Source organism: Podarcis erhardii (assembly GCF_964252035.2).
Source record: "Podarcis erhardii genome assembly, chromosome: 2".
In the NCBI taxonomy this organism is placed as follows: Eukaryota; Metazoa; Chordata; class Lepidosauria; order Squamata; family Lacertidae; genus Podarcis; species Podarcis erhardii.
This window is the reverse complement of record NC_138498.1, coordinates 44,423,134-44,444,924: the sequence shown is the minus strand read 5'-3', so window position 1 is coordinate 44,444,924 and position 21,791 is coordinate 44,423,134. Positions and strand designations below refer to the sequence as shown.

General features: G+C 46.4%; 2 protein-coding genes and 1 long non-coding RNA gene across 7 annotated transcripts in view; 1 reads left to right on the top strand and 2 right to left on the bottom strand.

Moving 5' to 3' along the window:
* LOC309334791 overlaps positions 1 to 7,225 on the top strand; it is a 78,380-nt gene extending 71,155 nt beyond the window's left edge. The window contains exon 3 of the long non-coding RNA XR_014153275.1: positions 7,172 to 7,225. This is a non-coding gene — a long non-coding RNA (uncharacterized lncRNA). The remainder of the gene's footprint in view (positions 1 to 7,171) is intronic.
* Positions 1,125 to 9,226, bottom strand: SAMD1 (sterile alpha motif domain containing 1). The gene is made up of 5 exons (XM_081849380.1): positions 8,333 to 9,226; positions 6,218 to 6,596; positions 5,678 to 5,768; positions 4,441 to 4,549; positions 1,125 to 3,259 (listed from the first exon to the last, which is right to left on the bottom strand). The coding sequence occupies exons 1-5, from the start codon at positions 9,083 to 9,085 to the stop codon at positions 3,101 to 3,103; spliced, it is 1,491 nt and encodes a 496-aa protein (XP_081705506.1). The 5' UTR covers positions 9,086 to 9,226; the 3' UTR covers positions 1,125 to 3,100.
* Positions 9,227 to 15,730: 6,504 nt separating this feature from the next.
* PRKACA (protein kinase cAMP-activated catalytic subunit alpha) overlaps positions 15,731 to 21,791 on the bottom strand; it is a 61,321-nt gene continuing 55,260 nt past the window's right edge. For all 5 annotated transcript variants that reach the window (XM_081850281.1, XM_081850284.1, XM_081850282.1 and 2 more), the window contains exons 9-10: positions 19,913 to 20,077; positions 15,731 to 17,813 (exon numbers count right to left, since the gene is read on the bottom strand). In XM_081850281.1, the coding sequence (XP_081706407.1) occupies positions 17,688 to 17,813; positions 19,913 to 20,077 (291 nt within the window). In that variant the 3' untranslated portion in view covers positions 15,731 to 17,687. The remainder of the gene's footprint in view (positions 17,814 to 19,912; positions 20,078 to 21,791) is intronic.

Below are 21,791 nucleotides of genomic sequence, written 5' to 3'. Positions count from 1 at the left end.
TGCAAACGCTCCCCGCTCTTCCCGGTGCTGGAAAAGGGTTAGTTTAACCTCTGGTTTGCTACCAAAACTAAATTACTGTGTCACGAAATGATGCATGTCTAAAAAGTGTGTCGCCAACATGAAAAGTTTGGAAAGCTCTGAGGTAGAGGGAGCCAGGTGTGAAGTCTCGCATTGAACTGGGTGCATGTGATTCTGCAGCCTAGTCCATCCCAAACCTCCGGTTTCAGCTTCACATCCAAACTAGATTTCAAATAAAGGTTGAGATGAAACTTCGTTGGAACTGAGAGTCACCCAAAGTGATGGAGCACTTATTTGACCAGCTGTAGGATTAAAATACTATTTCTCCTCATTAGAATGGTCCAAATTAATTCCTAGCCTTTAAGTGTTCAACTTCCAGTAGCTAGATTAGCCTAGATCAACATAAAATACTGTGCAATATGTTGTGTCCACCTTTACCAAGGAAACTTCGCCTTTGGATTTTGTAGATGTTGAATTAGTAAACACAAGCCCAGTTCACACCTCAGCACAGCCTTAGCCAAGGCCATTCCCCCTGCACAAATTTCCAAAACCTGTATGTTACAACCTGGGCCCATTGCCAACCAGCTTAAGCCTAGATCCCAAAGCACAAATCTGTTTTTTTTAAAAAAAACCACACAGCCAGCCAGCACCTTATCTGTGTTTTCATCAGCACACGGTCATGTATATCAGCCCTTAAACTGTACTACAGTATATCTAGGAAGTTAGGATCCTAAAGCCCCTTTCCGTCTTGTCTCTTACTTGAACTACCCTCTGCACTGACAGGCAACACAACCTTGTCCCAACCAAGCCTCAACACTGCGCTGGAGCAGCCTTGCTTGGCTTTGTCCATTCCAATCTACACCTTTCCACTGTGGATTATTAATGTCCTCTCCTCTTTCCACCCTGGCCAGTGTCAATAACAAAGAAGTAAACGGGCAGCCCAATTCTGTAGCCCTACTCTGTTCCCAAAAGGACAGCACAAAGAGTTGGAAAAATCACTCCCACTGTTGAGTCATCTAAATTGGTTCCTAAAGCATTTCACCTCCTATGGCAGCTCTTTTGACAACTGGTGGCCAATAAACAGAATACATATTAGAACCCAAAAATCTTGTTGTTTTTTTATTCCCAGCTCTGGACAAAATAGTAGGGTCTAGTGCAATAGGGGGCAACATGCAGCCAGTATGTAAGCCCCTGAGGCACTTTTGTGCTACAACATTGAGAACCTCTGCTTTCAAAGTTCAAACAATAGGTTTCTAGCCCTCATGGTTCCAAATAAAATTTTGAGAACATAAATTCAGTGTGCTCCTGTCTAGCTGTGCATTCCTTTAGGCATGCATGTTGGGTTGTGTCTCGAGCTACGTACGCTTCTCTGTTTCTGAGTCACAACTAAACAGGGTAGCTACTGTCTATCCACTGATCCTTAAACTGTACTAAGGGCCTGTCTACATTCCAAATTTAAACCAGTTTCAACCCTCATCTGCCACGGCTCTAAAACAACAAATTCTAGGAAGTGTCGTTCTGTAAAAGGGTCTAAGATACTACAAGAGTTCTCAGCAGCCTCACCAAAAGGTTTCCATTCCTACAGTTCTTTACAGAAAGCCGTGACAGTGAAACGAGTTTCAAACTGTTTTGTGAAACAGATACTTACTAAGCAACTGGGGTACTGGTGTGCCCTGAAAAATCACCAAAAAAGCTCAGATTTTGTGTTTCTGCCATAGCTAGATCCTCTCCATTTGATGTGCACAAAGAGCCAATTTCACTGTAGTCTTTTTACCACCTCCTCTTGCCTTTACAGTATACCTTTGCGGGCTTGGCCTGCTTTAACAAGAGGAGATCCTTTCTTAAGGCAACAAAAACCACCACCCCATTTTTCGTAACTGAGAACAGGGCTGCAGACCATTTCCTTTCCTTGCTCTTTTCAGTCCCCAAAGTGTTTGCTCCACTTATATTATCTGCTATAGAAGCACCAGCTAAGCTACCTGGTTGTGAATATACACAGACAACGAGTCATCTGCCTCTGCCACTGCAAAGAGACCTTCCCTAAACCCTAAGTGTTTCATTTTAGACCTCCTGGTGATGGTGCAAATGTTACCGCACTTTTTACCCCAGTTGATTATAGCATTGAAAATTGAGCCAGAACTCCAGAGTTCTGCTCCCATCCCTGGACTAGTCAGAATACATCCCATAAACCGATTAGCAACACCACTAGGTGACATCACCACCCTCAAATAAAAAAGGAGAGAAAAAGAGAGCAGAACTTAGGACTTCCACCTCTTTTTACACATACTTTTGTCCTTTAGACACATGTTCATTTTAGATGATCCAATACTCCTTCCAGAAGGCTAACAAGTCTGGGAATACTAAACCAATTGGGTTTTTTTTCCAGTTTAAATATTTATATTTTTTTTAAAAAAATGGGAAGAAAGAAATAATAAAAAGCAGTTGACTCTGGGCAACGACCATGAAAACTGGAAGAAAAGCCTACCCAAACAGAAAAGAGAATAAAAAGATATTTGATTAAAACCTCCTGACACCTTCAGCAGGCTCTATCTTTGTCTTCTTGAGAACAGCAACAAAGGGAGGGGGAGCAGGTAGGACCATCAAGTGCTACTGTGGTTGCTGTTGTTGTGGTGGTAAAGGGGAAGGGGAAAGGGGGGATGCTGAAGCACAAATTATCTCAATTAAACTGCGGCTGGGAAGAGGAACAAAAACCACATCTTTCCACCCTTTCCCAAGAACAGACAATGCACTATGGTAAGTAAAATGCTGGGGTAAGTAACACAGACAGGTTGGGAGAAGGGTAGGATTTGTTTTTTTGCAGCCCTCCCTCCCTGTCTTTCCTATCTCTGGACAATCAGGGTAGAGAAGCCGCAAAGCCTGGGTCATCATTTCTGTCCTCCCCACCATTTTCACAAAAATCTGGCCAAAGTCCTTCTTCCCCTTCCCACACAGCTGCTTCTCTTTGTTTTCATGGAGGCAGAGAAAGGCTGAAATGACTTGAGACTGTAGCGGTTGGCAGAGTCCCCGTTCACTTCTCCCCACCCAAGCTCTCCACACCCTTCGTGAGCTGCACCCGTCCTCCTCAGCCCATGAAGGAGTCGCCCTCGTCCTCCTCAAAGTGGCACTGCTGCAGCACCTTGATGTGGTACTCGTAGATCTTGAGAGCAGGCCCCAGGCGGATGGAGAGGCCGGTCAGGACATCGGTGCGCTGCATCAGCAGAAGAGACTTCCCATCGATCTCCTGCAACAGAGGCACAAAACATCAGGGCATTTAGGGCACAGGGACTCCCCCCCATTAAGAGACGGAATATAGATCACACACACACTTCTTTTAAGAAAGCAATAGTAGAGATCTGTATTAAGAAGGAATCCCCCTCCTCAGTGAACCGGGGGGAAGAAGGAAAGTGTTCTATAAATCTAGACGAGCTTCCAGGTTGAGAAATGGATTTGATTGAATTTATGCACATTTTTTTGCCTATCTTGAATGCTTAGTCCTTCCCCATCCTTTTAACACATATTTAAGCATGATCAATTACGATTCATGCCACTGGTTTAACACCCGGCCATCAACCCATTAGGCCTCCAACACAAGTAACCAGGAAATGCCCATCCTAGGCAGAATTTCATATTTTGAAATAGTCACAAGAGTATTTTTCAGTCTTTTCTATCTGAACACAGCGCATAGGAAGCATGATGACACCACTCTCTGTTGAGCTTAGGGGCCAACAGGGCCTATGGAAAGGTGGCTTGAAGGTGCAGATGTCCATAGACAGCATGCAGCTCACAAGGTGGGATGCTTCTAGGTGCAGATCCCTGAAGAGGAGAGCCTGACTTTGGCCTTGGTTGAGCCCATTGACAGCTGTAACTGGACCAGGCAGAGAGCCTTGATTATAAGAGGAGAGAGGGCTGAAGGAGCCAAATCCCATACTAAGGGAAAGAGGCCCATGATGCAACATGCAGAGAGGGATGGGGAAGACATATGTGGGAGAACACTCTGGATGCTTCCTATGAACATAAACACACATTCAAATAGGATTGCTGAGCTCTAGTAACTTTATTTTTCCTTAAGCGAATAGCCAGTCGGAAACAATGGTGGGGGGTGGGGGTGGAGTGGCAATATGGATAAACTGAAACAGATCTCTAATCATTGGCAAGCACCTCTGTTATTTGCAAGGCAGGTTATTTAGCACGCAAGAAAACCCCATGGTGACTGCTGCTTTGATGTACAATCATATGCACCCTGGCACGTGTTTTACATATGACAAAGAGCCCCTAAGCAACTAGCAACCGAGTGTGCATACATGCAAGTCCCTACCCTGTTAAACATTCAGTGCCCATGCCATTCAGGGCCTTCTATTTCACTAAGAGTTCCGCTTGAGCATTAATCCCCAAATCTTTCACTTGGTATCCCAAGGTTCTCACCTGTTCTTGAAAGGCAGATGCTTGCTCAGCAAAACCAGCTTCTGTGAAATAATCCACAACATCACTCACAGTCCATTCCACTGGGTCAGAAGGCTTCTCCTTCACTGAGCTACGAGGAGGAGAGAGAGAGAAAAGAGAATTCATATCCCAGGCATCCAATGGCCTCCTGCTCCACAATGTGAAGGGGACTTCTCACCAGGAGTTAAATAGAAGAGAGTGCATGCACGGATCCAGAATGGGCAGGGGGTGGCAGATCATAAAAAGAACCCAACTTGAGCAAGAGACAAGTTTTTCTGTACTGGGCCACCCAAACCCCACCCCAGTAATTTATTATGTGTATTTTTAAACCACCCTTCAAATATATTGCGGGAAGGGGAGGGGTTACAAGAATAAAACAAAATGTGAATAATAAAGTAAGTCAAATGCCGCAAAATGACAGAGAGCAAGAACTTCATCTCAGAAGCTTGGGTAAATAAAAAGACACCTGCTTGGAGCTGAAAGGAAAAATAGCATCTTGTCAGGGAAACATCTTTGGGCAGAAGATGTTCCATCACTTGCTGGGGATCCACCAGCAAAAATAAACTTTCTCTGGTTGCCACCCACCTCACCTCAGTCAGTGAGGCCTATCTGGAGACAGATGGCCCTTCAAGTTCCCTTTGAACAGGACCCACTAATGGAATGGAAGCCAGTGCAGCCGCATAGCACAGGCAAAACATGATCCTAACCCCCAGTCCCAGGCAGCAATCAAGCAGCTGTACTCTATACAAACTGCAGCTTCTGAACAGTTTCCCAAGGCAGCTCTATAGACAGTGCATTCCAGCAGTCTATCTTGGAGGTTCCCAGAACATGGATGACAGAGGCCAGGCTAACAGGAAGCCTATCCCAGCAAACAGGAAGGCACCAATATGGCATCACAGTCACACGAATATGGCAATGTGAAAAGCAGCCTAATGAGGACGTCTAAGTATTTCAACCCCACTGTGCCTGCTTTGGAATCTGAAAGGCAGCAGCAACTCATTTCCTCCAATGAAGGAGGGAGGCATCTGAAGAAAGCCCTTCTAGATGCAGTCAGCCTTTACTCACTGCTGAAGACGTCTTGTCTGTTCCTTTTCTAGATTCCCCCAAATAGGTGGTGGCACTGATAGCAGGGGACTCAAGTGTTCTCTCCTTACAGAGGGCCATAGGTGAACTAGCTGTCATTAAACAAATTGGTTTTTAGTGCCCACTCAAAACTTACGTGCAGCTGAAGGGTCTCCCATCTGCCTGGATGCCAGGTCTCCCAGGGGATGAGGGCACAGAGGGCTCAGTACCTGCAACAGCTGGTGACACTGGGAGAAAGTAAGAGAGAGGGAGAAAAAAATACACAAATGGGAATGGGCCTGGTTCTCTTACAAAGCAGAGCTGGTGAATGAATTTTTTTGTGTGTGTGTGCCTGGAGCCCTTCTGAGGAAGAACAAGAAGCCAGTTTTAATTCCCATGGCACAAACACCTGAGAGCCAAAGCCATCTTCCCACAATCCGATCCCCCCACTCCTCATCCACCCATAATACTACTGACCTGGCCTAGGGCTCCTAGGCATAATTCTCAATAGTGAGTTGCACAATGACGCCAGGGGTCTATTTACACTGGAAAAACCTGTGCAATAATCTTATCACCATCTCCAATGGTTCCTCCATTAGGATCTTTTGCCATATCCCTCTAGGGCCTGGGTCTCCCAAGAAAAATCAAGTTTAGCCAACTATTCCCCCCGCCCTCTCGCCCACCCTATACCCTATACCTGCTCTGTCTGGCTGCTGATAGGCGCTGCCATCTTTCTTGCTGCCCCCCAGATGGTGACAGGCACTTTCTCCAGGCCAAGAGGCCTTTGTATGACATTGCTCGTTTCCTTCATGGTGGGGACGCTCTGATCCTTTGTTCAAGGGCTGCTCCTCGAGGGAGCGCAGGTCTCTGGTGAGGGCACTGCTGGGTGGGATGTCTTTCCCACCATGCTTGCTGTCCTTACAGTCCCCGTTCACCTGGCCTATCCCAGGTCTGCTGTAGTTGCTGGCCTCATAATCTTGTGCCACCTCTGAACCTTCAGACATGGTGGAGGCTTCATCCTCTTCTTCTTCCTCCTCCTCTTCTTCTTCTTCACCTTTGACCTCCTCACCTGCCTTCTGCAAACATAAAAAGAATACATATATATATTTACAAATCCAGGCCCTGCTTCCACAGCACCCCAGACTAATCACCCCTGTGTCTAACTCTCCAGGCTTACTCAATGTTGGTGCCTCAAGTTCCTTGTTTCACTTTTATTGACTTTACAGTACTGTCCTACACATAATTGTTGTTAACGGTGCTTACTTCCAGGCTAAGGGTGTGGCCTTTTGCTAAATCCTATGCCAACTTTTCTGGGAGTTAAGTACCACTGACCTCTGTGCTGTTACTTCTGTCTAGACATAAACAGGATTGCACACTTTGACAACTAACCCAATCTACTTCCAGGTTACAATGTAATTTTACTCAGAGCCATTTCTTGTAATCCTGCTTCAGTTTCCCTTATTTGTTCAAAATGAGTTACTGTACAGTGGTACCTCGGGTTACATACACTTCAGGTTACATATGCTTCAGGTTACAGACTCTGCTAACCCAGAAATAGTGCTTAAGAACTTTGCTTCAGGATGAGAACAGAAATCGTGCTCCGGCAGCGTGGCAGCAGCAGGAGGCCCCATTAGCTAAAGTGGTGCTTCAGGTTAAGTACGGACCTCCGGAACGAATTAAGTACTTAACCCGAGGTACCACTGTACTTGGAACCAGCGGTGTTTCTAGTCTTGGTAAAGGCCTCCAAAGTACTACCGCAAAATGCTCAGAGGCTCTTTGAAACACAGCAGGAGCCTTCTAATCCAAGAAGAGATGGAATCAAACTTCAGCCACACCATCCCTCCACTTGGCTTTGTTGGGCGGATCCGCCTAGATTTATGGAAATCTATTGCCATCCTTGTAACAGAAAACTTGCCAAAAATAAGAGAGAACCAAAAGGGGCTTCTTTTTACTGGACTGTAATTGTATTCTACCCTTGATAATTGCTCTGATCCTTACTGGATTGGGTTACATTCCAGAGCTGGTCACCCTCCTGACCAACACCACATGATTTCTCCTTTTCTGCTCCCCCCTCCGCTCCCCGTTTGCATTCGCTGCCTTACTACTCCCACCACCTCCCGACCTTATTTGGAGGTTACAGAACCCTTTAGGTCAAGCACAAACTGACTCTTTGTTCTGTGTTTATACGGAGCCTGGCACGGCCTGAGTTTGGCGGGGGGGGGGCGAGGTCAGAGAAGGGGCCACTGTCCAGGGCCCGTCGTGCATCCCCAACGCCGCACAAATGTCACCGGAGGGCCACGCGCGCAGGTGAGCGGAGCCCCTCCGCACGCCCGGGGGTGGTTCTTACCCGCTCCCCAACTCGGCCCCGCAAGTTCCCCGCGGACCAGGCGGAGTTGTGCCATCCAGCGGCGGCCTTTCCGCTCACCTTCCCACAATACTTCGGAACTGCACGGGAGAATGTCGCCCCGTCGAAGCCCAGGCACCAATCGTGGCGCCCCCTCCCGTGCCAAAGCGATTTGATTGGGCGCTGCCCATAACTCTTCCTCCCAGACACACGCACACCTGCGCGAGCGCCCGCTGACAACATTCGGGGGGCTGGGCGCCGCCGTCTGCCCTCCCCGAAAGAGGCTCCTCTCCGGCGCCCGCCCCCCCGCCCCCCCCCGCGCGCCCAGTATTCGGGCGCCCCCTGCGCGCGCACTCCTCCGCTAGGTCCCTTTCCGTCCTGGGGAAGCTCACCTGTTCCCCTCAGCCCGTGCGCCCCCGCCGCCCCGCCCCCACCCCTCCCCCCGCGCGCGCCGCGGCAGCCCCTCACCTTGTTCCTGTAAGCCCTGGCGCTGGGCGCCCGGGCCTGCGCGCCTCTCTCCGCCCTGGGCAAGGCGACGCTGTTGCCGCTGCCGCCCCCGCCCCCGCCGCCACCCAAGCGGGTCCTCTCCAGCCGCTCCTCTTGGAGCAGCCCCTGCGCTCGGCCTCGAGTCACTCGGCCGCCCCCCGGCGCGGCGCCGTCGCCGCCCAAGTAGCGCACAATCTCTCGCAGGCTGACGGGGGAGGGCTCCTCCGGGGCGGGGGCAGGCGGCGGCGGCGGTCGCTCCCGGCCGGTCCGACGAGGAGGCGGCGGCTGCGGCGGTGGCGGCGGCGGAGGTGGCGGCGGCGGCGGCGCGGCTGGCTCCGCGCGGGGCACTGCACGCTGGGAGGACCGGGGCGTCGCGGTGGCGGCGGCGGCGGCGGCGGCGGGAGCGCTGGGCGGGGAAGTGCGGGCCGGCCGCTGCGGGGCCGCGGGGCTGGCGGCGGGCGTTCCGCCTCGCCGAGGCGGCTGGACCCGCGCAGCGTTGCGGTACGAGATGCTTCCCTTGTAGCTGACGCGGAGCACGGCGCGCTGCTGGATGAGCTTCTCCAGCTCGGCGCGGGTGCGCTCCGGCTCCGGGCCGTGCCGCCGGCGCACCATGCGGCAGATGCGCTCCAGGTCCGGGCGCGCCTTGCGCGAGCGCAGCGAGTCGATGGTGTCCAAGATCCACTCCTGGTAGCGCGGCGCCTCCTGGCCCGGGGGCGGCGGCGGGGGCCCGGCCATGGTGTTGCCGCCTCCCCCGGGGCTTCGCTGCCCCCGTGCGCCGCTCCGCCTTGGCCTCAGCTCTTGCCCGCGCGGCGCCAACTAGACCCTCCGCCCGGCAGGCGCTGCTGCTGCTGGAAGCGGCGGCGCGCGGGCTGGTCCGGGCAGCGCGAGCTCCTCCCTCCCCTTCCCCCAGCCGCACGCGCCGCCGCCTCCACCACCGCCCGAGCGGGACCCGCAGCCGCTTAAGGAGGCGCTGTTGCCTCCCGTAGCCTCCCTACACTTGGCGGCTTAAGGTGGAGCAGGAGAATTCGCAGCGTCCCCTTAGCGGCCGCGCCGGCTGGAAAGGGCGCTCTGGCCGCCTCAGGCAGAAGTCAACAGCAGGAATCCGGCGAGTACAGAATTCTTTTTTAAAAAACAAAAACTCGCTGGCTGTTCCATTTATAGCAGCAGGAGTTTCAGCGGCGGATTTCAGCGGAAAGTGGAATAGAAGTTTTCCCCTCAGCCTGCAATGCTTAGCTTTCCTCTCAAACGCCCGTCTTCATTTGCCCAATTTACGAACCTGACCTCCTCCTAGTCCACATTTATTCACTCAAAACTACAGCGGTCAGCGTCCACGCCCTTGCTTAATCCCGATCGCTGAAGGTTTGTCCTGCCTGCCCCTGTACACTTGCATTTCCTGACTACAGCAAATAAATATGAGCGCTCAAATATGGAAGGAGATCAGAACCTCTATGTTTTGCTTTGTGTGTTTTTTTAAAGGCGGCTGTAAGAGAGGAAAAATGTCCCTCCCAGCCACCACTCCTTCACTTCCTATGACATTTGCTTTTGCAGCCCTAGGCTACACCATTAAGGTTTCAGTTCTGTGCACAGAAAAGCAAGCTCCACTGAGCATAGTGAGACTTGCATCCAAGTAAATACACAGAGGTCAGACTGAACTGAACTCTTGCGGTTGTCACAACCAGTTGTCCTCTGGTCACACTAGGATGTCCTGCTGTAAACTCTCACAGTCTTGGGTACCCTCCTCCAACTCTTGTTCTCATACACTAGAAATGTTAGAAAGGAGGCCCTTAGATTTCACAATATGTTGCATTTTGATTACTGTACTCTTCTTTTTGGCCAGGACCCCAGAGTTTATGATGCGATGACATAACAAAACATAAGCTGCTAAAACATAGTTTAAGAGGATAAGTAGGATCAGAAAGGGGAAGCTTGTACCTGGTTCTATTATGGTTAAGCAATTAATTGTAACAGTTGGATTCCCCCCTCCCCACAGCCCCAGAAGTCAGAATCTAAGCAATGCTAGGAATATTGACTATTGAATTTCAAAGAGATGATACAGGAAATCTGCACTAGAGTGACTGAGGCCTTGAGTATATTTTCTCTGTACTGATGTACTGTAGGGCTGTGAAATTTTCACAAGATGCCAAAGGCTAGCACACCACACTGTTCATTTATTTGTGAACACGAGTTGCACTAAAGCATATCCATAGTAAATAGTGTGGTAGTTACTGTTCACGTAAAAGTCAGCAGTGCACATCAGCACCACCAACTTAAGCTATGTCTGGTTGAAGTCAGTGCTATTGTCCATCTTCTCTACCTGCTAATTACTCAAGTCCTGACCAAGCTGGACCAGTCTTCATCACAGTCACTCTGAAGGGCAGTGCTGCAAAATGTTGTGTACGCTCCACTTTTCAAGCTGTAGGCCCTTGTACAAAAGGGGAGCTACTACCAGGCATAGGGGAACCCCAAGATTTGTAGCAATACCAAAAAAAAAATGGTGGAAAAAACCCAATGGAAGGAAATCTCAAAGCAGACCAATGAGAACAGCATGCTCAGGAGCCAGAGACTGACTAACTGGTTTGAGGGAGTGGTTGGAATATTTAATAGCAGCACTCAGCACTGCATCATATTGTTGCAGCTCCAACTTCTATATATATTTCCAACAATACATCGCAATAGCATGGCCAAGAATTAGAATACAGAGGTTACGTAAATAGGAGCAGGCTCGGTTCTTGGTGAGAGATGCGTTGAATGTCTATGCAGAGTGCAGCAACCTACTGAACTATATAGTAGATGAGTTCCTGCAGTACACTGACCATCATAAGAGAAATACAGTAGTGATCTGCTTTATGCCTGGGGCAGGAGCAAGAAGAGGGGAAAAGTCAATAAGGGATCCTACAGAACAGAATCCCTTCCTTGTTGATTCTGGGGGAGAACAAAAGCATCTGCTTTGTATGTAGGTCCCAGATGCAATCCTTGGTGGCTTAAGGTAGAACTGGGGGGGGGGGGGGAACCTTGCATCAAAAACCCGAGAGCCACTGCCAGCCAGTGCAGACTAAGCTGGATAGACCAATGATCTGACTCAGAATCAGGTATCTTTCTGACAATTGGAAATTGCAGAGTTTGGAGAAAATGAAGGATAAGGTGTGAGACTGGTTACATTATGCTCAGATTAAAGAAGTTTTTAAAAATGACAAAAAGTTAGGGTTCCAGGTGGAGAAATCGAAGTTAGAAACAGAATTGTTAGAACCAAAGACCAAGGTACTATCTAGAATGTATAACTTGCTGTTAAAATGGAATACACAAGACGAAATGGTTAAATCGGCTATGATAAAATGGGCACAGGACATTGGGCATAACATTATGTTTGAGGACTGGGAAAGGTTGTGGACCACTGGGCTGAACTTCACCGCATGTAATGCTCTGAAGGAAAATGTAATGAAAATGATATATAGATGGTACATGACCCCAGTTAAACTTGCCAAAATATACCATTCGTCTGATAATAAATGTTGGAAATGTAAAGAAAATGAAGGAACATTCTTTCACCTCTGGTGGACATGCCCTAGGGTGAAGGTCTTCTGGGAAATGATATATAATGAGCTGAAAAAGGTATTTAAGTATACCTTCACTAAGAAACCAGAGGCCTTCCTTCTGGGTATTGTCGGCCAGAAGGTGTTAAAGAAGGACCGAACATTCTTTATGTATGCAACAACGGCAGCAAGGATACTCATCGCAAAAAACTGGAAAACTCAAGATCTACCCACACTGGAAGAGTGGCAGATGCAGCTGATGGACTATATGCAACTGGCCGAGATGACTGGCAGAATCCGTGATCTGGGAGAAGAGAAGATGGAGGAAGACTGGGAGAAATTCAAGATGTATCTACAAAAACATTGTAATTTGTTTGAATGTTAAGAAGGATGCTAGATTATAAAAAATTGGCCACCACTAAATTAGATTTAAATTTGATGATAAGTGAGACTAAAGAAAATATAAAATTTTTTGGAAGAAGTGCTAGATTATATTTGAATGAGTGGACATGAGATTGTAAACAAGTTGATAATTTGTTTGGAAAAAACTTTTAACAATGTAAATGGGAGCGGGAGACGTGAGGGAGTCCAAAGAAGTGATGAAATTATGTCTGTGATAGAAGTAAGATTGTTTATTATTTGTGCATTTATATTTAAAAACTTTAATAAATATTTATAAAAAAAAACAAAACAGAATCAGGTATCTTTCTATGGCCCCAAAAGCAAAATGGATAGTATAAATGGAACAGCCATGCTAAGTTACCATGAGTTTTAACATTGTGCTATGGACTACTTCTATAAGTTGAGGACAGCTGATAAGGATATGTTAAGATCAAGTGGGTAGCTTTCATGAGTTATATTCCCAGTTCCCACATATTGCAATTAGGGCAGAATAACAGGGTTTTGTGTCTTCATAGGCTGTACCTGTTTAACTCAATACTTTCCCCAGTGCTAATCCTGTGAGAATTTCCAGTCCACCTCAAATCATAGTTTTCCCAGTTATGGCACAGGTAGCACGATTAAGCAGTGATGTGGACTGTGGGAAGCAGTGGCTTTGATCCACCCCCCATTACTGATGGGAAAGAGGCACTGGAAAGGGAAGCAATATGCCCATGTTCACAAGCTGAGTCAGTGAGAGGAAGTGGTCAGGAATGAACTGCCTTCATGCCATCTCTTTTTCAAGCCCTCCTCCCTTCCAGAGGTGGGAATAAAGCACTGTAGCTTTCAGTATGTTTTGAAACTACCAGTCCACTTGTTTTACTTTAAAACTCCCACTGTGTCAAACGAATGATCTTTTCCAAACCGAAGCATTTGTGCCCTCCAGAGAGATTTCAAGAGCAACCGCCTTGAAAAATTGCAGTAGCATTTTTGTTACTCTTAACATCTCTCATTTGTGGTTTTCCTTAAAACACCAAGGTTCAAGAATTCCAGTATTTGCTGGCAAGCAAATGCAAGGTTTCCAGGCATCCTGAACAGAGACAAGAGTATGCCAAATGTAGCATTCCTCTTGAGTATACAACTTTAACATATATACACATCAGTTATCTAAATCTTATGTAAAAAGGATATTATGCAAGTCAAATGGCCTGAAGACTGCACACATACAGATTAATCCAACTTGAAGATACCTAAACAGCTGATACATTGAAATTGGGGTATGATTCCTTACATAGGGCAACGGAGCCTGTCTTACGTGACAGGAAAAGGGGCAAGTTGCGTTAACAAGCCTGTGTTTGAGAGATTTAACTTTGTGCTTCTGGGTTTTCAACATTCTCTAGTGTTATAGTGCCTTTTGTACCAACTTTCTTGCATAGCAGCCATGAGTTGTATGTGGACCTATTGAGAGGCCGCATGGTGTCAGACTGCTCCGAGAAGCTGCAAGAATTGTAGGCAGGCTCACTGGCCTACAACTTCTGCACCCTGTTAGCTTCAGAACGCTGGGGATCACTGTTAACCAAGTGCTACCCTCCTGAGCAAGACTTTGCTCATCACCAGATGTGGCCTCCTTGCCTGACCACATCACGAAGAGAAAAAAGTGCTCAAACAATGGGGACCAGATAGGGTATCAGAAGGCAATTTAAGAGGGAGACAGGTACGTTTGAGAGATGAAAAGTGGTTTGAGAAGGGCTTCAGTTCCCATGTGTACACACACACATTTTCGTCCCACTGCCATCTCTGGTCAAAAAGATTTTGCAGTTTTGGAAAGTAATACCACAGCTATTAACCGGAGGTGAAAGTGGAATTCCTCTTCCAAACTGTCGTCAACATTGGGGGAATGTGAAGTGAACAAACTACAGTGTATCTGGGTTTAGCTAAGAAAATTAAAAAAGGAACCAAAAAGGATCTCATAGCTGTTTTCATCTCCAAGAAGTCTTACCTCTATATGAACTGGGAAAGCAGCTAGCATGCTTCAAATCAAGTTGCATCCCTTTGCTGTTCAGTCCCTAATGCTTGTTATTCTCAGAATGACCCATTCACTTTTAGAACAGTTCACCCTAGTTTTCCAGTGCACCTCATTCCATCACTTCACTTGAGCAGACATCTCTTTAGAAGCCAACTTCAGTCGAACTAGAACAAGAAAGGAGTCTTGTAGCAGCATTAAAAACTGCTCTAGCATCCTAGCTAGCTAATGCAACACAAATAAGTTAGTTTGTAATGTGCCACAAGCTACTGGTAGGCTGTCACTTTTTCAAGCCAAGCCTGAAAATATGTACATAGAAAAAGCAAAATTTAAAGAAAAGAGTGACATCATAGCCAACTACAGTTGCCATACATCTTGCTGAAAAAGTTCTTTTAACTATGGCCATAAGCAGAGACCCCAAAAGCAAAACACAAATGTCCAGAGACCTTGCAGTACCTCTGGAGATTAAGACAATTAGTTTTCTCATAGACTGTTGATAACGGTTGATCTCTTACAAGAACGGGAATGTCTGTGTACCATTAAAGTGGTTTATATTTTGTCTGCCCAACTTTCAATGGCCTTGAATGAATGGACTTTGTACAACACTATAGTTCATTACGTAACTCAACATGTGACATTTATTTCATATACAAATAGTGTATTCTTTTGTAATCAGCAGGGTAGGAGCTTTCTATGAATATCCACATTCTATGGCTACATATCTATCTATCTATCTATCTATCTATCTATCTATCTATCTATCTATCTATCATCTATCTATATATATATTAACACACAGGTCCAGTGAATCTGGCAATTGTGGAATGCTGGTGTAAACTTTAGGTAACAGACACATGATCCCATTTTCACAGCTATTTGATAATCTTAACTTTCCATCTTTAAGATGCTAGCAGAATTCCCACAAACTAAAAATTAAACAGACTCAAAATATCACTTATATTGCTATTGCATTATTGATTGGCCAGTAAGTTAAAACTAGCTAATCCATTTTGTTAGCTGACCTCCTTAAAGTTGATCAGGACAGACAATACCCTCAATCTATGTACCTTCAGGCATGGCAATTAAACTGTAGGTAAAGAATCTCACTGTGTCAGTGGCAAATGTGAGCACACATACTGCTCTCTAAGAAGATATATTCCATAACTTCCCATCCAGTGCCATCATTTAGCACCTGTCATTTGGAAGGCCCAAGTACTGTCTCCTGTATTAGCGTTCAAACGTCTCAATGTCATCACAGCCCCTTGCTTTTTCCTCTTCTCCACACCACCCTGTCTTAAGTCATGCTTCAGAAATAAAAGTTCAGGTTTTTTTTAAACAAAACTTTATTGGTAATAGTTTCAAATATGTTTACAACAAAGCACACTGTTAAAGAGGAAGTAGGGTTTGTTTTTTTCTCAGTGAAACAAGTTTTGTTGGATTACATAGAAGTGTTTTTTTCTGAGGCAGGGAGCTGGTGGGTATTTTAACTCCCGCTGTCTCCCCAACCCAACATAGAAGAGGCCAATGAGCTATTGGTGGGAAGAGGACGACGAGGAGTTGGAGGGGCAAGCAAAGCTTACCTGCTCCTGACAGCGCTTCTGTATGTGTTATATGTCATCGATCAATCTAAAGAAGACTGCTTTGCTCCCCAGCCACAGAAAGAAAACAAAAGAAAACTAAACTGGTGAATATAGAGTGTGTTTGGAGTGGGGTAGGTGAAGACAGAACACAAAGAGGCATTGCATTGGAAAGGGAGGGGGAGGAAAGAGTCGGAACAAATTAAATGGAGAGAAATGGGCTCCCCCTCCTCATCTTTGAGTCACAGCTCCCTCAGCATCCATGAGAAAAGACTCTAATAAAACAGATGCCACCTCTCATTCCCTGTCAGAACTGCAGGTCAAAATGGAATGGGCCTTCCCAACACTTTCATTTCTGAGCCCCTACCCCACCTCCGTTTACACCGGGATTTACATTTTCCACTCCCTCCTTAGCGTCTTAACATAAAAAAACCCACATAGCAGGCCGATGGAGCCCTTAAGGACCGGTGCGATGGAGTTTCCACCAACAGACTGGAAACATCCTTGTATTACAAAAACAGATGTCGGAGGTTTGAGTTGGGAAGGATAGGATCCCAGCAGCCAATGCATTTTGCCTGCGACGGCGACAGTCAAGCTCTATCTACATGGACTTTCTCCCACCCTGATGGCTCACCAAATGGGAGAAGCCCCTTTGAACCATGGCAACTAGCTAGAGTCTATCTGATGTTTCACAGGGTGGACTAGATCCTGCTTGTTTCTTTTCCGTTCAGGCAGATGCTTGAAGAGTTGCCTGAAGTGGGGAAACTCATGTTGGGACATTTGGATTGGAGGGTGGTGGTGATGGGGAGACTAGGGGAGGGAGAGAGGGAGGGAGGGAGGGAGAGAGAGAGAGAGAGAGAGAGAGAAGGTGTGTGTGCACATTTAAGAAAGACAAATTGAGACAAGCTTCTTTCTCTCAGTATGCCTTTGCCAGCTGGCAACCAGTCACTGCTCCCTCCTACAGGTGTGAAAACTATTGCCCCCTTCTTTCCCCCAAAATAGGGAGACAAAGATTGGAAATAAAGTGTTTTTCTATCCAAAAAACACACACAAATTCTTCATGCTAAAACTCAGTTGTTTTTACAGAGTTAAAATTCTGGCTGAATTTAATTTAACGGTGCGGGAGACAGAGCGTATAAAAAAGCACTGTGCCCTGCCTAGACTTTTAAAACCCTTTTTTATAAAGCCAGTCAACTATTTCTTTAAACTTTTTATTTAAAGATAATAAAAGGGGCCTGGAAGGGGGGGGACTGATAAAAGGACAGGAGTTGTCCCATAGGGGAAGGCGAGAGGGTGGGGCCATTAACCTGTTCAGTGCTGGTCTAAACACCAAAGTGCTGTGTGGATGTGGTTATTTCTTGCCCTGACCACCCCCCCTTCCAGAAATTCTTGCAATGCCCCATGAACCAGACCTTTCATAGGGGGTGATGAATGGCAAATATATCCCCTTTCCCCTAAAAAAATAAAAATAAAATAAAGCCACCAATAAACCAGGGACTGTCCAATTAGGGTTTGTGTGTGGTAGTGGTGGGGAGGGGGGTTGGAGTCAATATGAGGAGGAAGGGAATTTGTTTAAAACCTGCCTGAGAGTGGCTGGGAGCCACCTTACAGCTTTCAGTGGGAGGTGGATGGATGGCACTCCGACTGCTGCCTTTTCCACAGCTTCAAAATGAACTCCCCTTTTCTCTCTTCTGCCCAAACAGATTCAGGTGAACCCCAACACTCTCCCACCTCCCCAAATTAACATATAGGCAAGGAACTCTGGCCCTTGGGGCTGATCAAATCCAGCCCTTCCTTTTCCTGGGCACACAAAGCAAGGGGGACTGGCCCTAAAATTCTGCAAACTCCTTGGCGCACTTCTCACTGATGGACACCCGGATCTCCTCTTCCTCGTAGTCGTCAAAGTTACTTGTGTCGCCGGGGCCTTTGCACTTTGGTATAAAGGGAGCTTCCACCTGTGGAGGGGAGGGGACAAAGTGAGGAGTTATTAGGGGTCGTGTCTGCATGGGTTTAGGAGAGAGAAATGATACCATTTGCTGTGAAATTGGGCTCCCTGCGGGGTTATTGGTTTAAGCCTTCTCAGTTTAACCAGAAACAAAAATAGGTGGGCAGGGGAGAGAGAGAGAGAGAGAACACATGTCATACAGGGGAACCTCAGGGTTGGGGGGCAAATGTACTCCTCTCTGACCTGTGGGACCCTTCCCAGACCACACACACCTCCCTGGCCCCACTTGCCTGACTGGAATAGGGCCTTGGGCTCTAGTAATACCTCTTGCTTGCCTGGATGGAAGGCAGAGGGTGGGTGGGTGTGCGCGCGCAAGCATCTGTAGAAAGGAGCCTATTGCACGATAAAATTCACATCCACTGCTTTCCTCACTTTGGCTTCTGGCCTCAGCCACCATCAGCATGTGGTCCCTGGAAGGCTGCCCCAAAGGGAATGTGGCCCTTGGGTACAGCTGAGCCTATTCCACAGGTAAGGAGAGCAACATGAGCTCTTCCTCACTCATAGCTTGAGCCCGCTGAAGGGCAAGCCAGATATGCCTGTGCTTTTAAATCAGGTCCTTGACTGCTTATCTCTCAGGTGGGGCTGAAATCTACTTTCTGAGTATCAAAAATGAGCTGGCAGGAGAGGGGAACAAAACTTTCCCCTTCTTTACCTTGCCACACTTGGGTTACTTTAATCTCCTTTCCCTTTATCCCACTCTACTTCCAATACTGGAACTGGTTTGGGGGGAAATAATCTCAAAGCAGCATTATACACCTATAGGCGCGAGGCAAAAATGTTCCTTTTTAACCAGGCCTTTGATTGATTTGATTGACATCCTATGCCCTTTTAAAATGTGGTGTATTTTTTTGTTTCTTTGGGGTGTGTTTATTGGGTTGTTGTTTTTATTTTGCTAATGTGTTTTGTGGTTTTTTATTTTTATTTTGTTTTGTGAACCACCCTGAGACCTCTGGATATAGGGCGGTATATAAATTCAATAAATAATAAAAAATTATACTTATAATAAAACAAAAAGGAAAAGGGTGGATGGAGTAGCCCTTGATTCCCTTCCTTGTATGCCCACCCTGACATAAAACATGGCTCTCCCCACACCTGCACGTTACAGGCAAATGGGCAGGTACAGACTGAACAAAAACACACGTCTTGTTTGGCCCTGAATCAGGCCCAGCCAAAATGGAAGCTGTACCTACTGACCCCTGCCTTGCTGCTCAGCTTCCTCCTCTCAGCAGAGATGCATTTAATTGGGCCTGCTATTTTCCCCCAGTTTAGGAGGAACTGAAACTTATAACCTTCATCTCCAGAATATTTGCAAATTAGGTAGGCAGCAGAACTAAGAGTGAACACGGTCAACGACATCATCCTATCCTGCCTCCCTTCAGCTTTTTCATACAAAGGGGTTTCTTAGCCTTGCCCGCTCCTCATGTTCTATGGGCAGTTACTTTCATTTGGCCATTAGCAGATCCTATACCAGGAGTGGCACTCCAAACTGTGCTGGATTCAAACTCCTGACCAGCAAGGTGGGAACTGGAGTCTGACAACATCTGGAAGGCTGCAGGCTTATACCAAGGAAAGCAGCAAGTGACCAGAGAAGGTTTTTAGCATCCAGGTGCCATTAGCAGCTGTGGGGCTGAAGCTTTCAATCAAATTCACAAAGCGAAGGTCTAAGAGAAGACATGATGATTTCCAACACAGCTGCAACAGTGGATTTAACTAGATCCTGGGATCTTTTCACAGATAACTAATAATCACAATATGTCCCGAGATCCCATATCATTAATATTGGGCCTGCAAGTTCCACTGAAGTGTAAGAGCTGCTTCACCAGGAGGTGAGTTAAGCTTTGTGGGTGGGGGGGCTCTCTTGTTTGTGAGCTATACGCTTCAAAAAGGTGATACATGTGTTTGGATGGCTTTGTATACCAGCACTACACACCCACAGTGAGTTGGCATTACTTCTCTGGCAGTGTGATAGTGGAAACCTTTGCTTAAGGCTGTGGGCTGCTACCACAAGCCGCCCCCCTCTTCTGACTGCACCCTCCTACTTCTCCTTACCTTCCGTTGGTAGATGGCAATCCAATCAGTAGTAGCAAACCACTTGTGGTTCTTGATGTCATTGACTCCATTTTTGAGGTTGCCAAAGCGTTTGGTGAGGTCTACCTGGAGTAAGTTACGCAACAGGTCCTTCAGGTCTGAGCTGAAGTGAGACGGGAAGCGAACCTGGGTGCAAGGAGGCAGAAGCCAAGAACTGGTTAATCTCTCTGCCTTCCAGGAGAAATCTGACAGCCGCAGGGAAAGGGCAGGAAGTGAGATTCATTGTGCTCTGCAGCCAAAGCACTAATTCACCATATGTCTGCAATTGCAACATCTACCACAAAACTGGGGCCTTGGGAAGTTGCACCCATGCCCTGCTTGAGGACTTCCCATATGAATCTGGTTGGCCCCTGTGAGAACAGAATCTAGCAGGCTTTTCTAATGTCCTTAAATGTTAACATTGCACATTCCCACAAATCCTAGAATTTATTCTAACAAGAACTTCTAGCTGCCACAGAGACAGAGATGTGCATATCCCTCTGGAAACACAAGAGGGACAGAAGGAGGGCTTTTACTAACACACTTGGAACGCTTGCCTCTCTCTCTCTTTAAACTGATTTATAACTTCTGAATTTTTAAAAAATGGTCTGACTGGCTTGGCACAGGAACTGCTGAAAGAGAGAAATTCACATGCACACACAAATGTACAACTGATGCAATGTCCCCTGGACTACTTTTTAAAAACTGAAAACAATTTAAGAAGCAGTTTGGCAAAAGAAGTTGACAGCAAGAAAACCCTTAAAAATAATACAGGTGCTCTTTGTGCTTGCTTCTCAACAATGTATCTCACCTAAATGAAATTCAGGGTGGCTAGTGGGTTTGAAGATCTTCAATCAGAACCCCTAGGAGCAAATGCCCTAAGAAAAAAGCACTGGCAAAGTGGCTATATTTATTTTATTTGTGTATTAAATTTGTATACCACCCTTCATCCAAAGATCTCAGGGCAGTTCACATATATGTGCTTACTGTAACCTACATTTTGTTCTACCACAGAAAGATATTAGATAGATAAAAAGGTAGAATGTTATCAGGCAGAGATTAGTAGGGATGTGGTGCTATGTTATGCACATATTTACACCATAGTTTTTAAAGGGGCTTAAGGCATTAGGCAATGTGATTCTATGAAGCAATAAGGATCCCCAAGCAATGCTCTTAGGGTGGTGGAAACAGATGAATCAGTTTGAAAAAATCTGGCTCAAATCTGTAGTGTAGACGTGCCCTATATTTAAGTACATTTAATGTACCAGTTTAAATGTAAGAGTAGAATTTTATACAAGCTTCACCAAGATCAAATGTAAGTATCACAGAGTCTGGCTTAGCCTCTTCTCTTAGTATTGTGAAAGGAGCTACTTCTACCCAGATTCCCTTTCTCTTTTAAGCAGAGCACCTAATCTTGATTAATGGTTACTTGCTATTCATTCTGCTGAGATCTGTGCTAGACTGTCATCATGACCAACCGTGTTTAACTCTCAGTCATTATTACTTGGATGACTTATCTAAGTAAAAGCCCACCTCACAGAGGTGCACAAGTATCATCAGTTTCTTTTGCAGAGAACCAAACCTGATCAAGCGCATAACATTTTGGCTATGTTTTTTATATGCAACCTTAGCTGAGCTGTCCTGATGCAAGAACCTATCACAAACAAGGTTCTGGGAGCTTTTATATTAATTCAACTAGTTAATAGTAATGCCTCATGTCCAACTGTGATACTAAGTGCTAATAATAGTAATAATAGTAGTAGTAGTAGTAGTAGTAGTAGTATCACAGCAATCTTAACAAGGACAAATCCTTTGCTGAAGGACATTGTGGGGATCCATAACACACCTGCACAGATTTCAA